This window comes from Mauremys reevesii, linkage group 12, assembly GCF_016161935.1.
Source record: "Mauremys reevesii isolate NIE-2019 linkage group 12, ASM1616193v1, whole genome shotgun sequence".
Classification (NCBI taxonomy): Eukaryota; Metazoa; Chordata; order Testudines; family Geoemydidae; genus Mauremys; species Mauremys reevesii.
The window spans coordinates 6,670,384-6,696,459 of record NC_052634.1 but is presented as its reverse complement, the minus strand read 5'-3'; the positions used below and the strand labels follow the sequence as shown (position 1 = coordinate 6,696,459).

The following is a 26,076-nucleotide window of genomic DNA, read 5'->3' as shown; positions in this document are numbered from 1 at the left end:
CTGGGTCCCTACCCTTGACTGGAAGGATTGATGAGAACACCGCCTGCACCCCCAACTCCTTCACCCTCACTGCCAGAGCCCTGTGGTCACTGCTGATCTGCTCGGGGTCATGGCTTCTCTTCCTCCACCACCTTTGGGGGAGATTCCTCATCCCTCCTTACCAGGGCAGCATACTGTTTTTTTATCTCTATCCACAGTGGGTTGAGAGCAGAGGTGGAGCACTTCCAGAACTAGCCAGCAGCCAACTTCCCCGCAGTTCAGGAGCTGTTTCCTCCTCCCTCCGTGGTGCTATTGCAGTCCTCCGCAGCTGGATTGCTTCCTCTGCCTGCGGGGGTCTCCGTGTGCATGTTTTCACTGAATTCTTCCTGTTTCACCAATGCTCCTCAGCCTAGCCACCTCCTCCAGTAGCTCTCCCACCTGCTTCCTGAGAGATTTTACCAAGGGACACCTCTCATGCAGGATGGTCCCCCTCCCCGCCCCCCACCGGCTTTCTATGACTGGGAAATGCAGGCCACAGTCTCTGCAAATCCACACCAGGACCTAGGTAGAAGCGTCCTGGGTCGGATTCTCTGTCTGGACGCAGGTGAGGGGGAGGAGCCAGGAGCAGTGCTGGTATTAGCTACGCGGCCTTTCCAGACCATGCTGATTTTATTCTTTCTCTCTCCAACAAACTCCCCCCCAAGCTCCCCGGTTTGCATGGCACAGACAGCCTGGGGGCTGCAGACAGGTCTGACGGAGTTACAACCCCCCTCTTTGCAGCGGGATCCCCAGATGTTTCTGTTCTAATGGGCAATCTCCCCCATCTGAAGAAGCCTGAGACCCCCTGCTCTAGAGAGACAGATCAGATCAGATGATCCTTCTCTCCAGTGCCCTCCAGTGATGTGGCTGAAACACCAGGTTGAGGTGGGCTTTCCCAGCACCCCTGGCACCGGTGCCCCTTTCCCAGGGATCTCCCCCACAGCTGGAATTGTCCTGTCTCCTGTTGCCATGGTTTCTCTTCTGCCTCCCCCACAGTGTTTCATGAACTCCATCCTGCAGTGTCTGAGCAACACAAAGGAGCTCCGGGACTACTGCTTGCAGAACCAGTACGTGCGGGACCTCAACAGCAACAGCCGTATGCACACCGCACTGATGGCAGGTAAGGAGAGCCGGGTGCCTGCAGCCAGGGCTGGGAGATGCCAGGGCTCCACCTGGCCCGTCCCTTTGGCAGATTGTGGCCTGAGCCGGGGCCTACAGCTTGGCCTTTCAGTGCAGCTCCCCCTCGGCGAGTGACCCTGTCTAAACGGGGCTCCCAGCCTCTTGGCCCTCCGGCTCCATGTCAAGAAGATTTTCCTAGGATGCGAGAGTCATGTTGGCTCTTTGCTTCTCACATCTCCTGCCAGCCCCTGCCCTCGGTGACTCCTTTGCCACACCATCACTAGTCTACCTGCCCAGACCCATTTGGAGACACTAAGGGGTAAACCCATCAACTAGAAAAAATTGGTTGCTACCACATGTTAGTCACATATCTGGTGGTCAGCAGCAGGAGGGTTGTAGATGCTGGAAGTGGTGTTGATGTTTAAAGGTTCCTAGGCATCCAATGTGGAAAAATCACAGAAACGGCCATAATGCGAAGAAACAGACTAATTTTGTTCAAAATTGTCAGAAAACTTCTATGCGCTCAAATAACGCTGTTTTGGAATGTTTGGGACATATTTAGTCCCAGGTGATATGTTTTACACATTTCCCTGTTCTTGTTTGTCTGAGGTTAAAGCAAAAGGCTGTAGTCACGTGACAGTATGCGTTTGTTTGTACCATGTAATACATCAAAATATTTGTCATTATTTGTAGAATGGACTGACTGGGGAAACCTTTTTCTGTGTGTTATTTTTATAAATTACATAGATAACAAAACCTCTAATCCCTCAATATAAAACACACATTTCTGATGGTGTCTGCTCAACTGGAGACATACATCTAAAGCACACAGGTACAACTATAGTTATCTTCTTACTATCACTGAATACAATGACAATCCATGTGAATGCCTTATAGAACAGTAATGACTCTTAGCAGAAGGGCTGTGGAATGTCTTGTCTGACTATATTGTGTGAATAACAAAATGTAGCCATGTGCTTTCAATGTAACTCCTACTTCTAAAGAATGGCTAATGCAGCACCCCTTTGAGCTATATTTACTCACATAGTCTCAATAGTATGCGGATAGTTGAAACATTTCTGCTCCCCCCAGTCAGATAATCTGCTTCTACACTCATCCCTGTCACAGCTGCATGCATGGGAGCACAGCAAATCTTCTCTGCGGGGGTCGCATCTCCTCATTCCACAGGCACTCTCACAGCTACACTACGCAAAGGGAAGGGTGGCTTCTGGAGCAGGCAGCAGCACCACCACGGTAGGGATGAGCTGTCCCATGCTGTCTGTCACCCATCCAGAGGTAACAGGGGATACTTGAAGATACTGAATTTGTTTCATGATTCCATGTGAGCTGATAATTTGCAAGTTTCAGGTGCTGCCTGAAGGAGGCTACTGTTGGTGGCAGTTTCTCAGTTGTTTTGTTCCTCTTAGCAAACAACCCCCAGTCCACATTACCGAGAGCTGCTTGTTTGCACAGTGAAGATACCAGTGAGACACCAGCTCCCACCTCTGAAAAAATTATATGACATATATTTCAACTGAATGGTCTAAGTGCCTGGCTAGGAAGTAGTGGGCTGTGGGGGTCTCCCTCCCTTTTCTGTGGAAGGTGGGCCACTTTCAGTAAACATCATGTGAGAAGGGGGCCCTGTGGCTCCCGTGGTAGTCCTATGGTGTGGCTCCTTGTCCCCAGCTGGGTGAGTGGCTCGTTCAAACCCCGCTTTCTGTTTGTTGGGAGGGGATGGCCCCTTGATCTTGTCCCTCACAAGCGTTCCACTTTAATTATATATTAACCGGAAAAACAGACAGTTGTAAGTCCCTCTGTGGTACAGGGGTTAGGGTGCTTGCTTAGATTGTGGGTGACCCTGGTTCAAATCCCTTCCATGTTACTTGAGAAGGGATGGCAACTTGATCTATTACTGCTCAAGTGTCGCACTTTAACTATATATTAACCGGAGCAAGAAACATTCCCAAGTCCCTCTATGGTATGGGGGTTAGGGTGCTCGCTTGGATTGTGGGTGACCCTGGTTCAACTCCCTGCCCTGTGGGACAGGAGGGCCTCTGGTGGATGAAAGAAGACCCCCTCCTAACTAAGCAAGAGGCCAGTAGCAGGGCAGGAGGGCCTCTGGTGTGTGAGAGGAGATGTCCTCCTAGCTGAGCAAGAGGCCTGGAGCAGGCCCTCTTGCCCTTTTAATTAAAGGGGCTTCTTTAATTAAAAGAGCAAGAGGCCCTGCTGCAGGCCTCTTGCTCAGCTAGTAGGGGGGTCTCCTCTCACCCACCAGAGGCCCTGCTACAGGCCTCTTGCTCAGCTAGGACTGGGGTCTCATCTCACCCACCAGAGGCCCTCCTGAGTGGGGACTTGAACCCAGGTGACTCACAAGCCAAGCGAGCACCCTAGCCCCCATACCACAGAGGGACATAACAGCTTATCTTGCTCCAGTTAATATATAGTTAAAGTGGAACACTTGAGCGGTAAGAGATTGAGATGCCCACCCCATCTCAGGGAAGGGATTTGAACCTGCACCACTTTACTCCTGGAGTAAGCACCCAAACCACCAGGCTATAGTGGGAATCACACAGAGCTCAGGGCCCAATTCTCATGTCATATTTACTGAATGTGCCCTGCCTTCAACAGAAGGGACCGAGGGAGACCCCACAGCCCACTAGCCAGGCACTTAGGCCATTGGGTTGAGACGTAGGCAATCACCCTTCAAATCCCGTCTCAGCCAGCATAAAGGGGATTTGAACCACCACCTGCCCCACTTGAGACAAAGCCATCCAGACCACAGAGGGATTCACAGGGTAGGTGTGACCCAGTGACTGTTTAATTATGTCATGACATTGGCACCTTCAATAGGAAACACTGAGGGAGCCAGCCCATTGGAATACCTCCTAGCCCAGCACTTGCCAGGTAAGAGACCAAGGTTTCAATCCCATCTCGGGCAGCATAAAGGGGATTTGAACCCCAGCCACCCACAGGCCAGCCACAACCCCAACCGCTAGACCACACAGGGCTGCTTGTTTGTGCTTTGGCCCAATGAGTATGTAATGAAAGAGCAGCAGCTTCAACAGACAAGAGCAAGGGAGCCCCAGGGGCAGAATACTGCCTAGCCCAGCACTTAGGCCGTTCACTTGCCAGGTAAAAGACCAAGGTTCGAATCCCGTCACAGGCAGCATAAAGAAGATTTGAACCCTGGCCTCCTACAGGCCAGTCACCACACCAGCCCACCACACCACACCAAGCTAGTTGCCAAACTTACGGCCCCATGAATATGTAGTGAAAGTGGAACAACTGCAGCAGACAAAAATAAGACATAGCCCCCAGGCCCTAATGAGAACCCCTCTTAGCCCAGCAGCGGCATGTTCACCTTGGAGAGAGGAGATGGCTGTTCCAGTCCCTTCTCAGCAAGCTGAGGAAGGAGTGGAACCTGCATCATCCACATGCTGGGTAAGAACCCAAGCCACTGGACTACAGAGGGATTCATGTCTCAGCACTGGCCGGTTCCTACTGAATGGAAGTGGCACCGCCTCAACACGCTCCAACGAGCAAGCCTCCTCGGGCTGTCCTTTCCTTCAGGACCGCGCAAGGCTGAATTCGTGCCAGTTAAATGCGCGTAAGATGAGCCTCGCCCGTACTGCCTTTGGTTTGGGTTAAACCCGCTGCCTACTAATTCCAGCGAGTGACCCCCCCCTGGTTCTTGCGTCGCGTGAAGGGGTGAATAACACGTCCTGAGGCACGTTCTGCACCCAAGGCATGATTGTCTAGACCTCTATCAGAGCCAGCCTTAACTGTCTCTTTTCCCAGGCGAGGCCCCTAACCACTAGGCTAAAAGTTACACGGGAGGCCTCTGCCTCCTTCTCCCTGGGCTGTTTTGCGAGGCGTTGGGCAGGTCCCTAACCAGCTCACGCTGAGTGGGTTAGGCACCTAAGTCACCTGAGGGGTTCCTGGCCGTGGCCGACAAGCAGAGGTTGGGAGGGGAAGACGCTGGGTCAATTTCTTTCTCCCCGCCTGACGAGCAGGGAGTCGAAGAGGGCCCTGCAGTCTCTCGAGCGCGAGCCCCGGCGCCAAAGGAAAGGAGAGCCTGAGGGGGCTTGCCGGTTGTAGCGCGTGGAGGCTGTGCCACTTTCCTTCAGTAGTAACTGGGCAAACTTGCTACCCACACTTCTCTGTAGTCCAGTGGCTCAGGTACTTACCTGGCGTGTGGTTGACGCTAGTTCGACTCCTCCCCCAGCTTGCTGAGGAAGGACTCGAATGGCCTGTTCTGCAGCAAAGCGCCAGCTGCTGGACTCAGAGGTGTTCTCCTGGGGCGCTTGGGCCCCTTGACTCTTTCTTTTTTTCTGCTGAAGCTGGTCCATTTACTTGCATTACATAGTCACGGGGCCAACCAGACACTCAGCAGCGCGCTGTAGTCAGGGGCTTGTGCTGCGTGCCCAGCATGTGGGCGGTTGGGGTTCAAAGCCCCTTCCTTCTTGCTGAGACGGGATGTGAACCTTGATCTCCTGCCTCTCCGCTGAATGGCCTGAGTGCCGGGCTAGGCGGCTTTCCCATGTGGGGACTCTCTCTGTCTTTTCTGTTGAAGGAGGGTCACTTTGGTGACATAGTCATTGGGCCAGACCCCCAGCTGGCTGGTTGGGTTAGTGCGGTGGTTGGAGCGCGTGCCCACCGGCCGGGAGGTTGGCAGTTCCTATCCCCTTTCTTCTTGAAGAGAAGGGAGTTGAGCACTTAGCTCTTAACTGAACGGCCTAAGTGCCGGGCTGGGATGTGGGGGCTCCCCCTCTTTTCTGCTGAAGATGGGCCACTGGCAGTAAATAGTACATGAGAATTGGGCCCCAACCTACCTGTGGCTCCCTCGGTAGTCCCGTGGTTTGGCTCCTCACTCGCAAACCAGTGAGTGGCTGGTTCAAGACCCCTTCCCCTTTCTGTTTGTTGAGAAGGGATGGCCCCTTGATCTCTTGCCTCGCAAGCGTTTCACTTTAACTATCTATTAACTGGGGAAAAGAAGGCTCTCAAATCCCTCTGCGGTATGGGGGTTAGGGTGCGTGCTTGCTGTGGGAGCTGACCCTGGTTCAGATCCCTTCAGAGTAGGTTGAGATGGGGTGTGTGTCTCAATCTCTTACTGCTCCAGCGTTCCACTTTAACTATATATTAACCAGGGCAAAGTAAGCTCTTGTGTTCCTCTGCAGTATGGGGGTTAGGGTGCGCACTTGCAGTGGGAGCTGATCCCGGTTCAGATCCCTTCAGAGTAGGTTGGGGTGGGTGTCTCAATCTCTTACTGCTCAAGCGTTCCACTTTAACTATATATTAACCGGGGCAAGGTAAGCTCTTGTGTCCCTCTATGGTACGGGGGTTTGGGTGCTCGCTTGGATTGTGAGTCACCCGGGTTCTAAACCTGGCTCAGGAGAGCCTTTGATGAGTGAGAGGCAGACCTCTCATAAGTGAGCAAGAGGCCAGTGGCAGAGCAGGAGAGCCTGGTAGAGAGAGGAAGACGAGCAGGGCAATAATAGGCCAGTAGGAAGACCTGGAGTAAGAGAAAGGAAGATGAGCAGAGCAATAATGTGGCAGGGCAGGAGGGCCTAGGGGGTGGGGCTAAAGAGAGGAAGCAGAGCAATAATAGGGCCTGGGGGGAGCGAGAGGAAGATGAGCAATAATAGGTGAGTGGCAGGGCAATAATAGGGCAGGAGGGGGTGGGGAGAGAGAGGGAGACCCCCCCAGGCAGAGCAAGAGGTGAGGCAGGGCAGGAGGGGGTAGAGAGAGGCAGAGCAAGAGCTGAGGCAGGGCAGGAGGGGGTGGTGGGAGAGAGAGGGAGACCCCCCCAGGCAGAGCAAGAGGTGAGAGGCAGGGCAGCCTGGGGGGGAGGAGAAATAGAGATGAGCACAGCAAGAGGTCCTCCCCTATAGAGCCAACTGGGCTCTAGAGGGGAGGACCTCTTGCTGTGCTCATCTCTCCTCCTCAACCTCTGGCCCCTGCCATCTCCCTCCCCCCAGGCTGCCCTGCCTCTCACCTCTTGCTCTGCCTGGGGGGTCTCCCTCTCTCTCCCACCACCCCCTCCTGCCCCGCACCTCTTGCTCTGCCTCTCTCTACCCCCTCCTGCCCTGCCCCACCTCTTGCTCTGCCTGGGGGGGTCTCCCTCTCTCTCCCACCACCCCCTCCTGTCCTATTATTGCCCTGCCACTCACCTATTATTGCTCATCTTCCTCTCGCTCCCCCCAGGCCCTATTATTGCTCTGCTTCCTCTCTTTAGCCCCACCCCCTAGGCCCTCCTGCCCTGCCACATTATTGCTCTGCTCATCTTCCTCTCTCTACCAGGCTCTCCTGCTCTGCCACTGGCCTCTTGCTCACTTATGAGAGGTCTGCCTCTCACTCATCAAAGGCTCTCCTGAGCCGGGTTTAGAACCCGGGTGACTCACAATCCAAGCGAGCACCCAAACCCCCGTACCATAGAGGGACACAAGAGCTTACCTTGCCCCGGTTAATATATAGTTAAAGTGGAACGCTGGAGCAGTAAGAGATTGAAACGCTCACCCCAACCTACTCTGAAGGGATCTGAACCGGGATCAGCTCCCACTGCAAGTGTGCACCCTAACCCCCATACCGCAGAGGGACACAAGAGCTTACCTTGCCCCGGTTAATATATAGTTAAAGTGGGATGCTTGAGCGGTAAGAGATTGAGACGCCCCTCCCATTTCAGGGGAGGGATTAGAACCGGCACCTTGTCACTTCTGGGATAAGTGCCCAAGCCACAGGACTACAGCAGGAATCACACAGAGCAGCTGGGCCAATTCTCATGTCATATTTACTGAATGTGGCCTACCTTCAACAGAAAGGACTGAGGGAGACCCCACAGCCCACTACCTCCTAGCCAGGCACTTAGGCCGTAGGGTTAAGAGGTAGGCAATCACCCTTCAAATCCCAGCTCAGCCAGCATAAAGGGGATTGGAACCCCCCTCGGCCCCCTTCTAAAGGCAGGGAGCTAAACCACTGGACCACAGAGAGACTCATGCTGCAAGAGTTGCCCAGTGACTGTTTAATTACCTAATGACATGGGCCCCCCCCTTCAATAGGATACACTGAGGGAGCCAGCCCATTGCAATACCTCCTAGCCCAGCACTTAGAGCATTGACCTGCCAGGTAAGAGACCAAGGTTTGAATCCCGTCTCGGGCAGCATAAAGGGGATGCGAACCCCAGCCACCCACAGGCCAGCCACAACCCCAACCGCTAGACCACACAGGGCTGCTTGTTTGTGCCTTGGCCCAATGAGTATGTAATGAAAGAGCAGCAGCTTCAACAGACAAGAGCAAGGGAGCCCCAGGGGCAGAATACTGCCTAGCCCAGCACTTAGGCCGTTCACTTACCAGGTAAGAGACCAAGGTTTGAATCCTGTCACAGGCAGCATAAAGGAGATTTGAACCCCAGCTTCCCACAGGGCGGCCACAACCCCAAACCACTAGACCACACAAGCTTGCTTGCTACAGTTGCGACCCAATGAATATGTAATGAAGAATAGAACAATTACGGCAGAAAAATTGGCCACAGATGCCACCAGCAGGCCTCAATGAGAACCTCTCGTAGCTCAGCAACTGCATGTTCACTTTGGAGGCAGGAAACGGCTCTTCAAGTCCTTTCCCAGCAAGCCGAGGAAGGAGTTGAACCTGCATCACCCACATGCCGGGTAAAGCCCCAAACCACTGGACTACGGAGAGGTTGATAGCAAGTACCTTTCCCAGTTGCTCTTTAATGCAAGGGGCACCGCCTCCATCGCTCTAGCTGTACAACCGGGACACAGACCTGGGCTGCCGCAGCAGGTTTCTCTTCCCGCACACCCCTTTCGAGGGGTAGCAGAAAGGGTGATTTGAACCAGCAGCTCTCACAGCCCCCAGGAGAAGCCCAACCGCTGGATTAGAGAGGGAGCCTCGCGTTTCACCTCACCTCACCCCGGTGCTATTTAAATCAAGTAGAACAGCTTCAACAGGCACCGTTGAGCAGCCCGGGACCCAGGATTGGGGCACTCCCCGGGGCGGTAGGTGAGGCCTTTTCAAATCCCTTCCCGGCAGGCCAGGGGGAAATGACGCCCGTAAGAACGGCCAGACTGGGGCCGAGCCAATGAGCCTTCCGGCCCGGTCGCCGCTCTTCCCGCGGGGGCGGATGCTTCAACGGCAATGACCAGAAGAGGGCAGTGAGCTACGCCCACCCTCTGGCAGCCCTGTGGTCTCAGGACGCCCGGAGCACCGGGCTGCGTCCCTGACGCTCTTGGCTAATAGCTTTGGTGGAGCTATTCTCCACAAACTCACTCATTCGTTTCCACCCTCCGCTTACAGTTTGGCCTTCACCCCGTCAACTGGCGACGAGCTCCACGGGCCGACCGTGCGTTGTGGGAAGCTGTGCGGCCTTTGGTTTGGTTTCATGTTTGGTATTCGTGTCCTCGGGTCACCCGCCTTGTGTGCTATGAGCAGGGGTAACTAAACACGTCCTTAGTCACTTCACACCTTTTATAGAGCTCTGGCACCTCCTCGCTTCGGTATGGCTCGTCCACGCTGAAATGAGACCAGGGCCCCCTCCCACAATCAAAGGGGAGGACCCTAACACCACTAGGCTGAAAGTTACATGACAGGCCTCAGCCTCCTTCCCCCTCTCTCCTCAGCTGTTTTGTGGGGTATTCGCAGGTACCGAACAAGCTCAAAAGAAACGGTTTAGTCACCTGCGGGGTTCCTGGCCGTGGCTGGCAAGAATCCTTTGGTACCGGGGAGGGGAAGACGCTGGTTCAATTTCCTTCTCCCTGCCCGATGAGGCGGGATTTCAGTAGGGCTCTGCATTGTCGCAAGTGTGAGCGCCAGGAAGGGATAGTAGGAGCTGGGTTGCTCTTTGTGGCGGCCTGAGGCTGGGCCACTTCCATTAAAGAGCAGTTGGGAAAGAGCTCTCCCTATGAATCCCTCGGTAGTCCAGTGGCTTGGGTCCTTACCCAGCATGTGGATGATGCGGGTTCAACTCCTGTCTCAGCTTGCTGAGAAGGGACCTGAACAGCTGTCTCCAAAGTGAACGTGCAGCTGCTGGACTAAGCGGGGTTCTGATTGGGGCCTGGTGGTGGCATCTGTGTCTGATTTTTCTGCTGTAATTGTTCCATTTTCATTACATATTCATTGGGTCGCAACACTGGCAAGCAAGCTTGTGTGGTCTAGCGGTTTGGGGTTGTGGCTGGCCTGTGGGATGCTGGGGTTCAAATCCCCTTTATGCTGCCCGAGCCAGGATTCAAACCTTGGTCTCTTACCTGGCAGGTCAATGCTCTAAGTGCTGGGCTAGGAGGTAGTCTAATGGGCTGACTCCCTCAGTGTTTCCTATTGAAGGTGGGCCAATGTCAATAGGTAGTTAAACAGTCACTGGGCCACTGTTGCACCGTGAGTCCCTCTGTGGTCTGGTGGTTTGGATGCCTTTGGTTAGGAAGTGGCAGATGCCAGTTCGAATCCCCTTTATGCTGGCTGAGACGGGATTTGAAGGGTGATTGCCTACCTCTCAACCCAATGGCCTAAGTGCCTGGCTAGTGAGCTGTGGGGTCTCCCTCGGTCCTTTCTGTTGAAGGTAGGCCACATTCAGTAAATATGACATGAGAATTGGGCCAACAGCTCTGCGTGATTCCTTCTGTAGTCCTGTGGCTTGGGCACTTATCCCAGAAGTGACAAGGTGCTGGTTCTAATCCCTCCCCTGAGATGGGAGGGGGGGGTCTCAATCTCTTACCGCTCAAGCATCCGACTTTAACTATATATTAACCGGAGCAAGGGAAGCTCTCAAGTCCCTCTATGGTACAGGGGTTAGGGTGCTTGCTTGGATTGTAGGTGACCCTGGTTCAATGCCCCGCTGTGTGGGACAGGAGGGCCTCTGGTGGGTGAGAAGAGACCCCCTCCTAGCTGAGCAAAAGGCCTGTCACAGGGCCTCTTGCTCTTTTAATTAAAGGGGCTTTTGCTGCTGAGCAGTAAAACCCCCTCTCTCTCTCGTCCACCGTGATCAGGATACACGCCCAGGTTGTGGCAGACCCCAGGGCACTCCCCTGCTCTTTTGAGGGGTGTGAACTGGGGGCCGCCACCTCCTGGGGGAGAGTCACTGGTGAGCGATCCCTGTCCAAATCCCCTCTCGGTCCCAAGAAGACAACGGCCTCTTGAGAAAGAGAGGGGGTTCGGACAAGGATGGCCCACCGCAAAGGACAGTCGCCTAGGAGGCAGGAAATCCCTGTGCAAATCCCTGCTGAACAGGCAGCTGGGGGATTTGAACCAGGATTTCCCACAACCCGGGCGAGTATCCTAACCACTGGACTAGAGAGTGAGAGTTGCCAGGAGGCTGGCCCAGAGCACATTTAACTAAAGCGGAACAGCTTCAAGAGGCAAGAAGGAGGCCGGTAACCCCCTTGCCATTACAGAGAGGTCAGGGGACATGCCTCAGGCCAGATTCAAACCCACCATCTCAGCACCCCAGTGCATAGCACAACCATCAGCCTACAGAGGGTACTGTAGCAGAAGAAGGCCCAAGTACCATTTAATTAAAGTGAAACAGCTTTGAAAAGCAAGAAGGTAGGCAGCCCATCCCAATGCTACCCCAGAAAGACAATCGCACACACACCAGGAGAGATTTGAACTCACGTTTGCCCCCACTCCAGGCACACAGGCGAACCCTCAGACTACAGAGGGGGACTATAACAAGCTGAGGCCCAAATACCATTTAATGAAAGTGGAACAGCTTCCACCCGCAAGAAGGAAGCAGCCCCCATATTGCAGGACCCAAAGCCCAGGGAACACCCACCAGGGCTGCATTTGCCACTTGTCCAAATCTCTTCTTAGCACAGGCACAGGGGGGGTTTGCAGTAAGGTCCCCCACAGCACAGTGAGGATCCTAGCCCTTGCACTAAATGCTACACAGAAGGCCTGTGCCGCCTTCTCCTTCTCCCTCTGATCATGTTTATTTTGTAAGGTCTTAGGCAGGTACATATCAGCCTCACACAAAATGGTTCATGCACCTAAGTCACCTTACTCCAGGAGGGGTTCCTGGCTGCAGATCGCAACTGGATCCAGGTCCCAAACTGCTTAAAAGGGTCGGGGCTTAGCACCACCGCTCTTCTCAGCATCTCCCAGTGGCTAGCTGAGGCAGTTCTGTACCAGGCATTATTGTTTTTATGTATCTCATTCTTTGGTAGCTGTCTCTGCCCCTTCCTCCAAGACAGAGCCCAAGCACCTAACTCAGGCGTTGGGAATCCCATTGTTGTTTGAATGATTTTCTAAGCATCTAGAAGCCAGGGCAACGGTGAAATTGACACATCAACACCCCTTTGTGGGTCTGGTCCACAGTGCTAAGACAGAGGGGGGCTGAGACAGGGTATACTTGGCCCGTATTACAGGCAGACTGCGCTGTGACTATAAGGAAGCTGAGAACAGGCATGCCATAGGCATGTCGTCCTGAGACCAGTGGAGAAGAGGGATTGCTGACAGTGGGCATGCTCTGGCATTCATACAACAGACAGCGCTAAGACCAACGGCGGTGAGAATGGGCATGCTTTGTGAATGCCGCAAGCCCTGAGATCTGGGTAGGCAATTCAGAATAGACACTGTGAGACCAGGTGCCAGCTTATGCCAAGGTCCCTAGGTTTCACCTGAACACTGACAAATACCTGTGTGTTAATATTGTTAAAACAGGCATTAGAAGTGTAAGAATGTGTTTAGATTTTATAAAATGTTTGTAAATTGCTGCATGCGTTAATCCCATTTATAATATCTGTACCCCATGGTACAAGGTAATATTTACATGTTTGCATTGTAATCCTCGCTGGTTGTAAATCACCAAAGAGGTGAAAGACGTCAGGTAGTGTGAAATGCTGATGTGCAGAAGGTGTTATGTCCTGCCCAACGGAGAAGGCCCATCAACCACAGATGAACTACTGTGGAACCTTAAAGGGGACAAAAGATCTCTCTGATTTCTCTTCTCTCTCCAGCTCAGCTGCTGTCATCAGCCAGCTCCTTTTCCCATCCACTGACAGCATGAATGTTTGGCAACATAAGACACGTGTCCGTTCCCAGCTCCAAAGCCTCTGTGTGCATGGGAATGAATCTCTTCTTTGGGCCAACACCAGTTGTGAAATTACTCTCTTCTTGGGGTAGATGAATTCTATCTCTTGGACACACAGATGCACTGTCTGAGTTCAAGCTCCAGGTTAGCACTCTGTTTACTCCGAGTGTTTGCTTTGCTTGAGCAACGTGCAAGAACGTGTGTGAATCTGCTTCCTCGTGATCTGCCCCGAGGTCTGGCATTGCAGGATGGTTGCCTGCCACTGCTTGTGCAATGTTGTGAAAGCCACCAGCAAAGTATACTTCACGACCAGGCGACTATTCACACTTCATGCTCCAGTCACTGAGGAGAAAGTTTGCAATGTTAGATTTATTCTTTGAATTCGATATCATCTCCAAGTGTTGCTTTGGGAATGGTGTTAACACAGTGGGGTTCCAAACTTCTTGCCTTTGGTCATTTCCCCACTGGGCTCTCTCACCAGATTTGACTAATTTTTCATTTGCACAACTGTCAGCAACAACAGCAGTGTATTGGCATTTTAGTAAAAGGATAATGTTCAGCAGCTGATCAGACAGCTCCCCAAAAGTTTTGCACTTGGCAAGATCAGTGCATACCATCTGCAGAAGCATCATGAGGTCAACCATAGCTAAAGTGACTCATCAGATGCTGGTAGCTTACCCACTGACAGATTTTTCTCCAGCTCTTGCTGTTGCTTTTTTGGGTCTTTCTTAGAGAACCATCCAAATTGAAGAGGGGAAATGGGACAGGTCCCAGTCATCAAACTCTGGATAGTAACATCTCTGGACTGGGCAATAACTGTCAGCTTGCTGAATATCTGATGGTCAGTAGTTATTGCTGAGATTACCAAATGATTTGAGATTGTGACTTTTTATGGGATCGAAGACGTCTCCCTCACCCCTTTGCAGTCTCCTGGTTACAAACTGCTTTATTTCTTGGGTGCCATTCTCTGAGATCATACAAACTTTCTGCAATTTCAGGTGGAGCCACAGTAGACGTTGGAATGTTCACAAGTGGCTGCCTATGGTCTGGGCTTGTTCCAGGTTCAGTGCAGAAAGGTTTTGTCATACTTTCGGTCACAAGTTTTTATAACATCTTGGACAGCAGTTTCATCCAGAGCCATGCCCTTTGTGGTTGCTTCTTTGTAGAGATCCATTGCTGAAGGCTGCATTCCACACAGATGTTACAGCTGCCTTAAAAAGTGCAGAGACAAGGTGGATGAAATAATATCTTTGACTGAACAGAGTTTTCTCGGTGTTCGCAACCTTGTCTCTTTTATCATGGTCCAATAAAAGATATTACCTCATCTGCCTTGTCTCTCCGATATCCTGGGGAAAACACACCACTGCAAATAACTTAAAATGTGCAGCCAAGTAATACGTGGTCAGCACTTTATCTTTTGTGCAAAGATGCTGATGCTTCCCACAGTCCCTGTTGAGTGATTGCTCCGTGGCCATGTCATGCCATAGACCACAGAAGCGTGTGGCAGTCTGGTATTCTGCACCCTATCAGCTGGTGCGAGACATATATCTGGCTTCTGCTACATTTACGTAACCCCATCTAGCATAGTTCATATGACCACACTGGAAATCAAATTGAAGAATCTCTGACAAAATCTCAAGATACAAGGATTTGTTATCATCTCTCTTTGCTGCTATGTAATCCCTCGGGAGTTGGGAGAAATCCATTACGTAGTTTTCCCATAGCAGAAATGTATCTCAACAGTTTTTTCCCTTCGGTAATGTAAGTGTCCATGTGCTGGGGGAGTGACTGGGTTCTGTTCATGAAGTCTGCCAGAGCATTCTGTGCTTCCATGCTTTTTTCTCTGTGTGTCTTGTCCACATCTTCACATGCTTCAGTGCAAGGTCAAGCTTTCTCCAAGATGCATCTCTTCTCATTTTCTGGGAGAACGACTGTTCATGGAACTGCTAAGTGCCACCCACTTCAAGCAATTCATTGCTTCATTCATAGGGTTGTGGATTCTAAAGCCAGGGTTATGTGCTTTTACAGCATGGCTGATGGCTGAAGCACCGTAGATGTTGGCTTCCACAAGGATGTCTTCAAACCCACTTTCCTGTATCACACTGCCTGTGTCACCCAGGAAATACACTGTACGATGTACGCCTCCCATCTCAAAGGAGTCGTTGTCAAATTCGGTTTGATTCCTCCTCCTAATCAACTGTGCTTTGTAGTAGATTGCTTCATCATACACAACATAAGTCCAGTCTTGGCCCAGAGAGTGGAACATATCCTGAAAATATTTCATTATGGTGTACGGTGTATTAACATCAGTTGCTGGTGCAGAAATCATTGCACAGTAGCCAATATTCATAAAATATAAAAGAGCAGACAGAAAGTCTTCTCCAATCAGTCCATTCTACAAATAATGACAGATATTTTGATGTATTACATGGTACAAAGAAGCTCATCCTGTCATGTGACTACAGACTTTTGCTTTAACCCAAGGCAGACAAGTACAGGAACATGCATAAAATATATCACCGGGGGCTAAATATTCCCAAAACTTTCCACAAGAGCACTATTTTGAGTACCGAGTTCGTAGGCAATTGCATTTAGAAGCTTTCTGCCAATTTTGGTAAAAAAATGGACTGTGTTTCTCTGAGTTGTGGCCTTTTTGGTGATTTTATGATTTTTTCAGGTTGGACGCCCGTTAACATTTCAACATGATGTGATATAGAATAACTGCACCGCTCCCACCAGCTACAAACACCCTGCTGATGACCCCCAGATGTGTGCCTAACATGTGGCAACGAAACGTTTCTAGCTGATGGGCCACCGTAACTCATTCATAAGACCCCTTTTTAAATCTGACTGGCTGACGATACCTCCTCCAGGGTTTGCCAGCTCTGCCGCCAATACCCGAGGTGTAGGTGTAGGCCCACAGGCAGAGCGGAGCAGGCTTCCTGCTGCTCCTCTGTTCAGCAGCTCTGGTTATCTATATGGGCTGAGAGCAGATTGGCAGAATAAGAAGCTGCACAGCGCCCACTCGGAGGAGAGCCGCCTGGAGTGGGGGCTACAGTTCTGAACACGCCCCCAGGGGCCTGGGGGATTGGGCCGGAACGAGTGGCGAGACCCGGGTAACTCTCGTTCGCGCTCTCTCTCTCGGCAGAGTTCGCAAAGCTGATCCAGCTGCTCTGGACCTCGTCCCCCAACGAAGCAGTGAGCCCCTCGGAATTCAAAACCCAGATCCAGAGATACGCGCCCCGCTTTGTCGGCTACAAGTAAGGCTCTGCCACGGCCTAGGCTAGATGGGTTGGGGGTAGGGACGGCTTGTGTTGCCCAGGGAGCGGTTTCTCACCCTTCTCTTGTCTACTCCAGCCAGCAGGACGCTCAGGAATTCCTGCGCTTCCTGCTTGATGGACTCCACAGCGAGGTGAACCGGGTGCTAGTGCGGCCCAGATCCAACCTGGACAACCTGGACCACCTGCCGTAAGTAGGCAGCGGCACAGAATGGGGCCTCTCGCACGGTGCCCTGTGGAGCTGCCCCTGCAGAGCAGCATCCATCCATCATCACCAGGGGCCGATGTTCCCTGCCGGCTGGCTCAAGCCCAGCCTGGAACCCTGGAAGGGTTCCCAGAGGTGTTTTTCACCAGCTAAACCCCACCCCAGGATATCTGCATCAGTCCCGGACCAGCGACCGTAAAGGGAGCAGAGCATGCTCCCTGCAGCTCCCTCCTAATCAGCACGCTTCCGCCTGCAGACTGCAAACCAGCTCAGGGCTTGGCAGGACGCTGGCCCTGGCGGGCGTCTCTCACGTGCTCTGTCTCTTCCTTCTCCCCTGCAGCGACGATGAAAAAGGGAGGCAGATGTGGCGGAAATACCAGGAGAGGGAGGACAGCCGGATTGGGGGTGAGTGCCTGGGTCCGGGGAGGGGAGGACATGGGGGCAGGAGTGGATGGAAGGGTAGCAAGGCCCGGGGACTGAAGTGGAGGCGGGTGGAGGAATTGCAGTGTCTGTGGAGGGGAGGGCAGGCAGCCAGCTCGGAGAGCTGGGTCCAAGAGAGCCCATACATCCAGCACACAAATGGATAGATCGGTAGAAGACACGGTTGCTGTGATGGGCAGAGCCCGGCTGGGCGAGGGCTGGGCCATGCAGCGCCTTGGGCGTCTCTCACCCCCTCTCGTCCCCACCCCTCCCCAGATCTCTTCGTCGGGCAGCTGAAGAGCTCCCTGACCTGCAGCGAGTGCGGCTACTGCTCCACGGCCTTCGACCCCTTCTGGGATCTGTCCCTGCCCATCGCCAAGGTAACGCCCGCGCCCCCGCCTGCTGCTCAGCTTTCCCCCGCCCCGCCCGCCCGCCCGGGCGTGCGCTGACCCCTGCTCTTTGCTCTCCGCAGAAGAGCTACAGCGAGGTGACCCTGTTGGACTGCATGCGGCTCTTCACCAAGGAGGACGTGCTGGATGGAGACGAGAAGCCGGTGAGGGAGGGCTGGGTGGGCAGTCGGTGGGAGGGAGCGATGGACAGACAGACGGACAGGCAGACTGCTGGTTAGGGACCAAGTACAGAGACCGTCACCCTATGGCTCTGGGCCATTTGCCCCACATCACAGTTTTGCGGTAGCAGTTGGTCCCGCATCCCAGTCCCATGGGAACGAAGCCGCCTGCCCTCAAGGTGGGCACCCATCTTGGCTCCAGGACAGACTTGGACCTGCTTGAGCAGGGCCCCATTTCCACTAGAGGGTGGGTCTATTTGCTGAAGTTCCCCTGTGGGTGGCACCCTCGGGCCCGGCCCAGGGCTCCTGGGTTCAGCCCCCCGGTGACGCTATCAGGATCCCCCTCTAACCCTGGTTTGTCTCCCCCAGACGTGCTGCCGCTGCAAAACCAGGACGAGGTGCACAAAGAAGTTCAGCATCCAGAGGTTCCCAAAGATCCTGGTGCTTCGTATCCATCAGGCTCCCTGCAGCAGAGCTCCCAGCACCTGGGCAGCATGGGGTGGGGGAGTCTTGGGGCAAAGGTATATGGGTGGGAGTAACCCCCCGCCCCCAGGCACTAGCAGATCCAGCTTCTGCTGAGTGGGACATACCAGAGGGAGCCCGGGACCCATCCCCAAGAGGGCAGAGGGCTCTGTGCTCATCTCCTCCCACTCTTCCCTCCCATCCATCCCTCCTGGCTCTGCCCCCTTTCCTTGACTCCGCCCTCCAGATTTGAAGCGCTTCTCCGAGGCCAGGATACGAACCAGCAAGCTCACCACCTTCATCAGCTTCCAGCTGAAGGACCTGGACCTGCGGGAGTTTGCCGCACAGAGCTGCAGTGAGTGCCCTGGGGCAAGGCGGGGGCTGGGTGTGCTGGCACAGGGAGACAACGTGCCCATAGCTGACGGCGCAGAGCTGGGGCAGCATCCCTCACGCCATCCCACTGGGCGTCAGGGGCGTGTCACAGGGCAGCCCTGTCGCTAACCAGTGTGCCACACTGCCTGGCCTGTCCCTTGATCAGACACACACCCGGCCGTGACCCTTCCCTCCTGCACGGATTTATTCTTCACTTACTAAGGTCAAGCCTGCCAGCAAAGCAGATTTCCCCACAGCCACCTCTCCTCCGCCCAGGCTGCCCCTCTGAGCTTCCCCCCTGTTTCTTCTCCCTCTCACTTAGATCCTCCCACTTACCCAGACAATTGCTTCATCAGGCCAGCGATTGCCACCCAAGCTCAGTAATCCCTAACAGACTTCAGCCTGCACCCTTCCCCGTGCTGCAGCCACATCCAATCGGGCTCTGGCACCCTTCCCCATGCTGCAGCCACCTCGAATCGGGCTCTGGCACAGGGAGCTTGGTGGCTGATCAGCCGCCCCAAGGGAGCTGCCCCCACTAGCTGCCTGTCCTTGGTTGCCAGTGCACTCATCCCCCAGACAGGGCGTGGGTACGTTCTGTCTCCCCAGGACGGCGCCCTGCCCCAGCAGAGGCTGCATGGCATGCTCTGTGCCTTGCTGCACCCCTCTGCCCCACACCCGCGAAGGAACCAGGCAGCGATGGATGAATTCCCCAGCCCCCGAGGGACTGGTCCGTATCATTAGCCTTGTATTTCAGGTGGGGAAACTGAGGCACAGGGCGAGACAGTGACACACACTAAGCCGGTGGCAGAGCTAAGAATGGAACTGCGGAGTCCTGGCTCCCCCAATCACCGGCTCACTCAAGACCACACTCCTTCCCCAAGCTGAGAATAGAACCCTGGAGTCCTGGCTCCCTCCCAGTCTCCTGCTCAGTCCTTGGGGTCTTGCTCTTTTTATCTTGCTAGTGGAAGCCCAAGGGCCCAGTACCTGCCCAGCAGGGGATTCCAGCAGCAGGGGTCCGCTGCTAGACCCTGCCCTTGCTAATTGCTGGGTTTGCTCTGCTCCATCCCTGCAGACCATGCCATTTACAACCTGTACGCCGTGTCAAATCACTCCGGGACCACCATGGGGGGGCACTACACAGCCTACTGCAAAAGCCCCGTGTCTGGCGAGTGGCACACTTTCAACGACTCCCGGTAAGGCTTGCACTTGGCATCCCAGGCACCCGGCCCACTTCCCATGTGGCATGGGCTCTGTACGGGCATGTGAGGTGGTGGATGGGTATTGTGGGCTGATGTGGGGGGCAGCTCTGTGGATTGAGATGACTGGGGACTGCACAGTCAATGGGTGTTCTGGGGGGAGCTCTGTAGATGTGGGGTGACTGAGGGCTGCATGGGCTCTGGGTATTGTGGGGGTAGCTCTGTGGATTGAGGTGACTGGGGGCTGTATGGGCTAGGGGAGTTGTGGGGGTATCTCTATAGATGTGGGATGACCGGGGGCTGCACAGGCTCTGGGTGTTGTGGGGGTACCTCTGTGGATGTGGGGTGACTGGGGCTGCACAGGTTAGGGAGTTGTGGGGGTAGCTCTGTGGATGTGGGGTGACCGGGGCTGCACCGGTTAGGGGTGCTGTGGGGTAGCTCTGTGGATGTGGGGTGACTGGGGGCTGCACAGGTTAGGGGAGCTGTGGGGGTAGCTCTGTGGATGTGGGGTGACTGGGGGCTGCACAGGTTAGGGGAGCTGTGGGGGTAGCTCTGTGGATGTGGGGTGACTGGCGGCTGCACAGGTTAGGAGAGCTGTGGGGTAGCTCTGTGGATGTGGGGTGACTGGGGCTGCACAGGTTAGGGAGCTGTGGGGTAGCTCTGTAGATGTGGGGTGACTGGGGGCTGCACAGGCTAGGAGAGTTGTTTGGGTAGCTCTGTGGATGTGGGGTGACTGGGGGCTGCACAGGTTAGGGGAGCTGTGGGGGTAGCTCTGTGGATGTGGGGTGACTGGGGGCTGCACAGGCTAGGAGAGTTGTGGGGGTAGCTCTGTGTATGTGGGGTGACTGGGGCTGCACAGGTTAGGGGAGCTGTGGGGGTAGCAGTAGATGTGGGGTGACTGGGGGCTGCACAGGTTAGGGGAGCTGTGGGGGTAGCAGTAGATGTGGGGTGACTGGGGGCTGCACAGGTTAGGGGAGCTGTGGGGGTAGCTCTGTGGATGTGGGGTGACTGGGGGCTGCACAGGCTAGGAGAGTTGTGGGGGTAGCTCTGTGGATGTGGGGTGACTGGGGCTGCACAGGTTAGGGGAGCTGTGGGGGTAGCAGTAGATGTGGGGTGACTGAGGGCTGCACAGGTTAGGGGAGCTGTGGGGGTAGCTGTAGATGGGGGGTGACTGAGGGCTGCACAGGCTAGGAGAGCTGTGAGGGTAGCTATGCGGATGTGGGGTGACTGGAGGCTGCATGGGCAATAAGTGCTGTGGAGGGAGAGCTGTAGATTTGGGTGTCACGGATTCGGTCATAGGGACCCCCGTGGGACTGCACCTGATGTGCTGAGACTACCTCCGAGCCCGTTCTCCCAGTGTTCAGCCTTTCTGGGCAATTTGCAGCTTGTGCAGGCCTAGCTCTTCGGGTCTTCACTCTTATTTGTTTTGCTTCCTAGTCTGTCCCTTTTTCCCTTACCCGAAATAAGCAAACAGAAAATAACACACGGGTTACCACTTTGCCTGTTCTCCAGCCAGTACACTTAAAATCACTACCAGCATTTCAAAGCAATCAACTATGCAGAGATCCTGCTCGACTACACCACTGGGACAGGTTGGGTCACAGAACCCCCCTTGGGACTGCCACCTGATGTGCTGAGACCACCTCTGAGTCTGTTTTCCCTGCCAGCCTAGGACTCCAGTGCCTGCTGCAAACACAGACCCAAGTCTGAACCACATCCCCCAAAAGCTGCAGACTTAACTGAAAACAGCTTAAGCAGTGCTCCTGTCTCCAGCACCCAGATGCCCAGTTCCCAATGGGGTCCAAACCCCAGATAAATCCGTTTTATTCTGTATAAAGCTTATACAGGGTAAACTCATACATTGTCCACCCTCTATAACACCGATAGAGAGATATGCACAGCTGTCTGCTCCCCCAGGAATTAGTGACTTACTCTGGGTCAATTAATAAACAAAAGTGATTTTATTAAGTATAACAAGTAGGATTTAAGTGGTTCCCAGTAATAACAGACAATAAAGTAAGTTACCAAGCAAAATAAAGCAAAACACACAAGTCTAACCTAAAACTGTAAGAAACTGATTACAGATGAAACCTCACCCCCAGGGATGTTCCAATAAGCTTCTTTCACAGACTAGACCAGGGGTCAGCAACCTTTCAGAAGTGCTGTGCCGAGTCTTCATTTATTCACTCTAATTTAAGGTTTCGCGTGCCAGTCATACATTTTAACGTTTTTAGAAGGTCTCTTTCTATAAGTCTATAATATAGAACTAAACTATTGTTGTATGTAAAGTAAATAAGGTTTTCAAAATGTTTAAGAAGCTTCATTTAAAATGAAATTAAAATGCAGAGCCCCCCGGACCGGTGGCCAGGACCCGGGCAGTGTGAGTGCCACTGAAAATCAGCTCACGTGCCGCCTTCGGCACACGTGCCCTAGGTTGCCTACCCCTGGACTAGACTCTTTCCTAGTCTGGGCCCAATCCTTTCCCCTAACTAGGGGATTTCTCATGACTGCAGCCCCCTTTGTTGTGGTTCCACCCCCTTGTATAGCTTTGGCACAAGGTGGGAATCTTTTGTCTCTCTGGGTCCCCACCCCTCCTTCTAAATGGAAAAGCCCCAGGTTTAAGATAGATTCCAGTACCAGGTGACATGGTCACATGTCCTGTGAGACCCCCCAAGCCTTCATTCTCCCCGGCCTGACTCACAGGAAGCCTTGCAAGTAAACAGAACCATCTGCAGTCAATTGTCCTAGTTCAGGGGTTCTCAGACTTTGGTACTGGTGACCCCTTTCACACAGCAAGCCTCTGAGTGCGAGCCCCCTTATACATTAAAAACACTTTTTTATATATTTAACACCATTATAAATGCTGGAGGCAAAACGGGGTTTGGGGTGGAGGCTGACAGCTCGCGACTCCCCATGTAATAACCTCGCAACGCCCCGAGGGGTCCCGACCCCCAGTTTGAGAACCCCTGCCCTAGCTGATGGGAGCCATCACGATTCTAAACCACCATTAATGGCCCACACTTTGCATAACTACAGTAGGACCTCTGAGTTATATTTTATAATCCTAATTTCAGATACAAGAATGATACATTCACACAAATAGGATGAACACACTCAGTAGATTATAAGCTTTGTAATGATACCTTACAAGAGACCTTTTGCATGAAGCATATTCCAGTTACATTATATTCACACTCATCAGCATATTTTCATAAAATCACATGGAGTGCAACGTCACAGTGGGGTAACTGAGGGGGCCGCATCGGCAGTGGGTGTTGGGGGAGATCTGTAGCTGTGGGGTGACTGGGGCTGCATGGGCAATGTGGTATTGTGGGGGTAGCTCTGTGGATTGAGGTGACTGGGGGCTGCATGGACAATGAGTGTTGTCGGGGGAGATTTGTAGATGTGGGGTGATGGGGGGCTGCATGGACTCTGGGTGTTGGGGGGAGATCGGTAGATGTGGGGTGACTGAGGGCTGCACAGGCTCTGGGTGTTGTGGGGGGAGATCGGTAGATGTGGGGTGACTGAGGGCTGCACAGGCTCTGGGTGTTGTGGGGGGAGATCTGTAGATGTGGGGTGAGGGGGCTGCATGGATTCTGGGTGTTGGGGAGAGATCTGTGGATGTGGGGTGACTGAGGTCTGCACAGGCTCTGGGTGTTGTGGGGGGAGATCTGTGGATGTGGGGTGACTGGGGGCTGCCCAGGCTCTGGGTGTTGTGGGGAGATCTGTGGATGTGGGGTGACTGGGGTTGCACAGGCTCTGGGTGTTGTGGGGGAGATCTGTGGATGTGGGGTGACTGGGGCTGCACAGGCTAGGGAAGTTGTGGGGAGATCTGTGGATGTGGGGTGACTGGGGCTGCACAGGCTCTGGGGTTGTGGGGAGATCTGTGGATGTGGGGTGACGGCGGGCTGCACAGGCTCTGGGTGTTGTGGGGGGAGATCTGTGGATGTGGGGTGACTGGGGGCTGCACAGGCTCTGGGTGTTGTGGGGGGAGATCTGTGGATGTGGGGTGACTGGGGGCTGCACAGGCTCTGGGTGTTGTGGGGGGAGATCTGTGGATGTGGGGTGACTGGGGGCTGCACAGGCTGTGGGTGTTGTAGGGGGAGATCTGTGGATGTGGGGTGACTGGGGCTGCACAGGCTCAGGGTGTTGTGGGGGGAGATCTGTGGATGTGGGGTGACTGAGGGCTGCACAGGCTAGGGAAGTTGTGGGGGGAGATCTGTGGATGTGGGGTGACTGGGGCTGCACAGGCTCTGGGGTTGTGGGGAGATCTGTGGATGTGGGGTGACTGGGGCTGCACAGGCTACGGCAGTTGTGGGGGGAGATCTGCGGATGTGGGGTGACTGAGGGCTGCACAGGCTCTGGGTGTTGGGGGGAGATCTGTGGATGTGGGGTGACTGAGGGCTGCACAGGCTCTGGGTGTTGTGGGGGGAGATCTGTGGATGTGGGGTGACTGGGGGCTGCACAGGCTCTGGGGGTTGTGGGGGGAGATCTGTGGATGTGGGGTGACTGAGGGCTGCACAGGCTCTGGGGTTGTGGGGAGATCTGTGGATGTGGGGTGACTGGGGCTACACAGGCTCTGGGGTTGTGGGGAGATCTGTGGATGTGGGGTGACTGGGGGCTGCACAGGCTCTGGGGGTTGTGGGGGGAGATCTGTGGATGTGGGGTGACTGGGGGCTGCACAGGCTCTGGGGGTTGTGGGGGGAGATCTGTGGATGTGGGGTGTTAGTGGGGCTCCTCCTCTACACCCCCCCAGCTCCTATGTCCACACTTCCCTTCCCGTGCTGTGACCCTCGCTCTCTCCCTGCAGCGTCACCCCGATGTCCTCGAGCCACGTGCGCAGCAGCGACGCCTACCTGCTCTTCTACGAGCTGGCCAGCCCGTCTTCCCGCATGTAGCTCCTGCCCCCCCGCTCGGCCCCCCGGGAGCCTGGCACGGCCACGCCGAGACGGGGAGACCCAGGACAGCCACGACTATGGCGGGGATTTCTATTAATCAGTTCGTTTTTTAAAAAACAACACAAGACGCAAGAGAAACCACCCCTAAAACGGGGCCAGCACCCTGGCCAGGGGGATAGATTTCTCCTGCCCGGGGGCCCATTGCGGCTGAGGCTGAAGACAAGCGGAGCCCGAGGCTAATCGGCGGCACAGACAGCGGCGAGGATACCGGCACAGAGGGGGCTGGACAGCTCAGACTATTCCTGTTTGGGGCAGGGGTTGGATTCTTAGCTTGTTTTGCTCTTTTCTTTGGTGTGTAATAAATGCCATGGGGCACAGGAGCCTGCCTGTCCCGTTAACTCCAAGCAGCCACCCCCTCCCCACCCTGGGGCAGAGACGAGTGGGGTTTGGGGACCCAGGAGTGCCTCCGTCTCATCCTAGTGCAATCACACCATTTGGAGCCTGCTGCTTGGGAACCCCGCCTGGAATTGCACTATGAAAACACCGTGCCTGCTCTCCGGCCCAGCCCCACCCTGCTCCCTGCAGCCGGGGGCTGCTCCTCCGAACCAGACTAACAGCCCACCGCCCTTCTCCAATAGCTTGTGGCAGCTTGGCTGGTGGCTCTGCCCATGGCGCAGTCGTGGCAGTGAATTATTGATTTGAAACTCCCTGGCCAGGCTATGACTGGGTTTGCATGGATGATGCCTGGCGGTGCACACAGATCCCAGGACAGGTCCCAGAGTGACTGTTCTACCGCTCATCGCTTTGGGGGACATTCTTGAGTTCCTTTGTAATTGACTTTTCTCCGTCACAGTGCCCACAGCGGTTTAGGGGCCCTCCTTACTAGGAGCAGCGGGGATGGGGGAGAGACTCGCTTCGGGTGGGTTTACCGGCCAGCTATACAACCGTGCCTTAAAACCTTTTGGGAGCAGTGAGCTGAACTAATGTGCCCATAATCCTCTGTGGCATGCCCAGCCTCTGCCATAGGGGCCTGCCTGCAGCTTTCTGGGAGCCAGCTTTGGGGGGAGGGGGGTGTCTCTGCACCTGGGGATGGTGAGCAGCATCCTCTCCCTCCCACAGAGGCATGAAGCCAGCCTCACTGACCTTGCTCTGGCCTGGCCAGGGAATCTCCATGGCCTTTTTATTCTTCTCTAATTTATTCTCTTCCCCCCAGCCACATTCAGAGCATCAGGCTTCAGGGGGGGAGCCCCACCAGACCCTAGAGCCGAGCAGCCCCCAGGCACGCTCGGAGACACCCCAACCGGCGTGTTGAATGGTACCACGTGCCTGTTCTTGGCACAGCACCGCGGGGGTATCCTGGCCACTTTGCTGAGACCCCTGCTCCCCTCACCCCCACCTTGCATCCTGCCCCTGGAACAGCTCTCAGCGGACTGACACTACGACTGAAAGGGACATTTTCCCCCTGCTCAGCCAGTGCCCCTTTCGACATGGCTGGGGCTGGGAGCG

The 26,076-nt window shown here is 54.4% G+C and overlaps 1 protein-coding gene across 2 annotated transcripts in view; it reads left to right on the top strand.

Moving 5' to 3' along the window:
- The window catches only part of USP2 (ubiquitin specific peptidase 2), a 68,855-nt gene extending 43,904 nt beyond the window's left edge, over positions 1-24,951 (top strand). For both annotated transcript variants that reach the window (XM_039496287.1, XM_039496288.1), the window contains 10 exons: positions 1,015-1,138; positions 16,320-16,431; positions 16,529-16,639; positions 16,995-17,059; positions 17,351-17,454; positions 17,547-17,627; positions 18,012-18,090; positions 18,352-18,459; positions 19,549-19,669; positions 24,483-24,951. In XM_039496287.1, coding sequence (XP_039352221.1) covers positions 1,015-1,138; positions 16,320-16,431; positions 16,529-16,639; positions 16,995-17,059; positions 17,351-17,454; positions 17,547-17,627; positions 18,012-18,090; positions 18,352-18,459; positions 19,549-19,669; positions 24,483-24,570 — 993 coding nt within the window. In that variant the 3' untranslated portion in view covers positions 24,571-24,951. The remainder of the gene's footprint in view (positions 1-1,014; positions 1,139-16,319; positions 16,432-16,528; positions 16,640-16,994; positions 17,060-17,350; positions 17,455-17,546; positions 17,628-18,011; positions 18,091-18,351; positions 18,460-19,548; positions 19,670-24,482) is intronic.
- Positions 24,952-26,076: the final 1,125 nt, after the last annotated feature.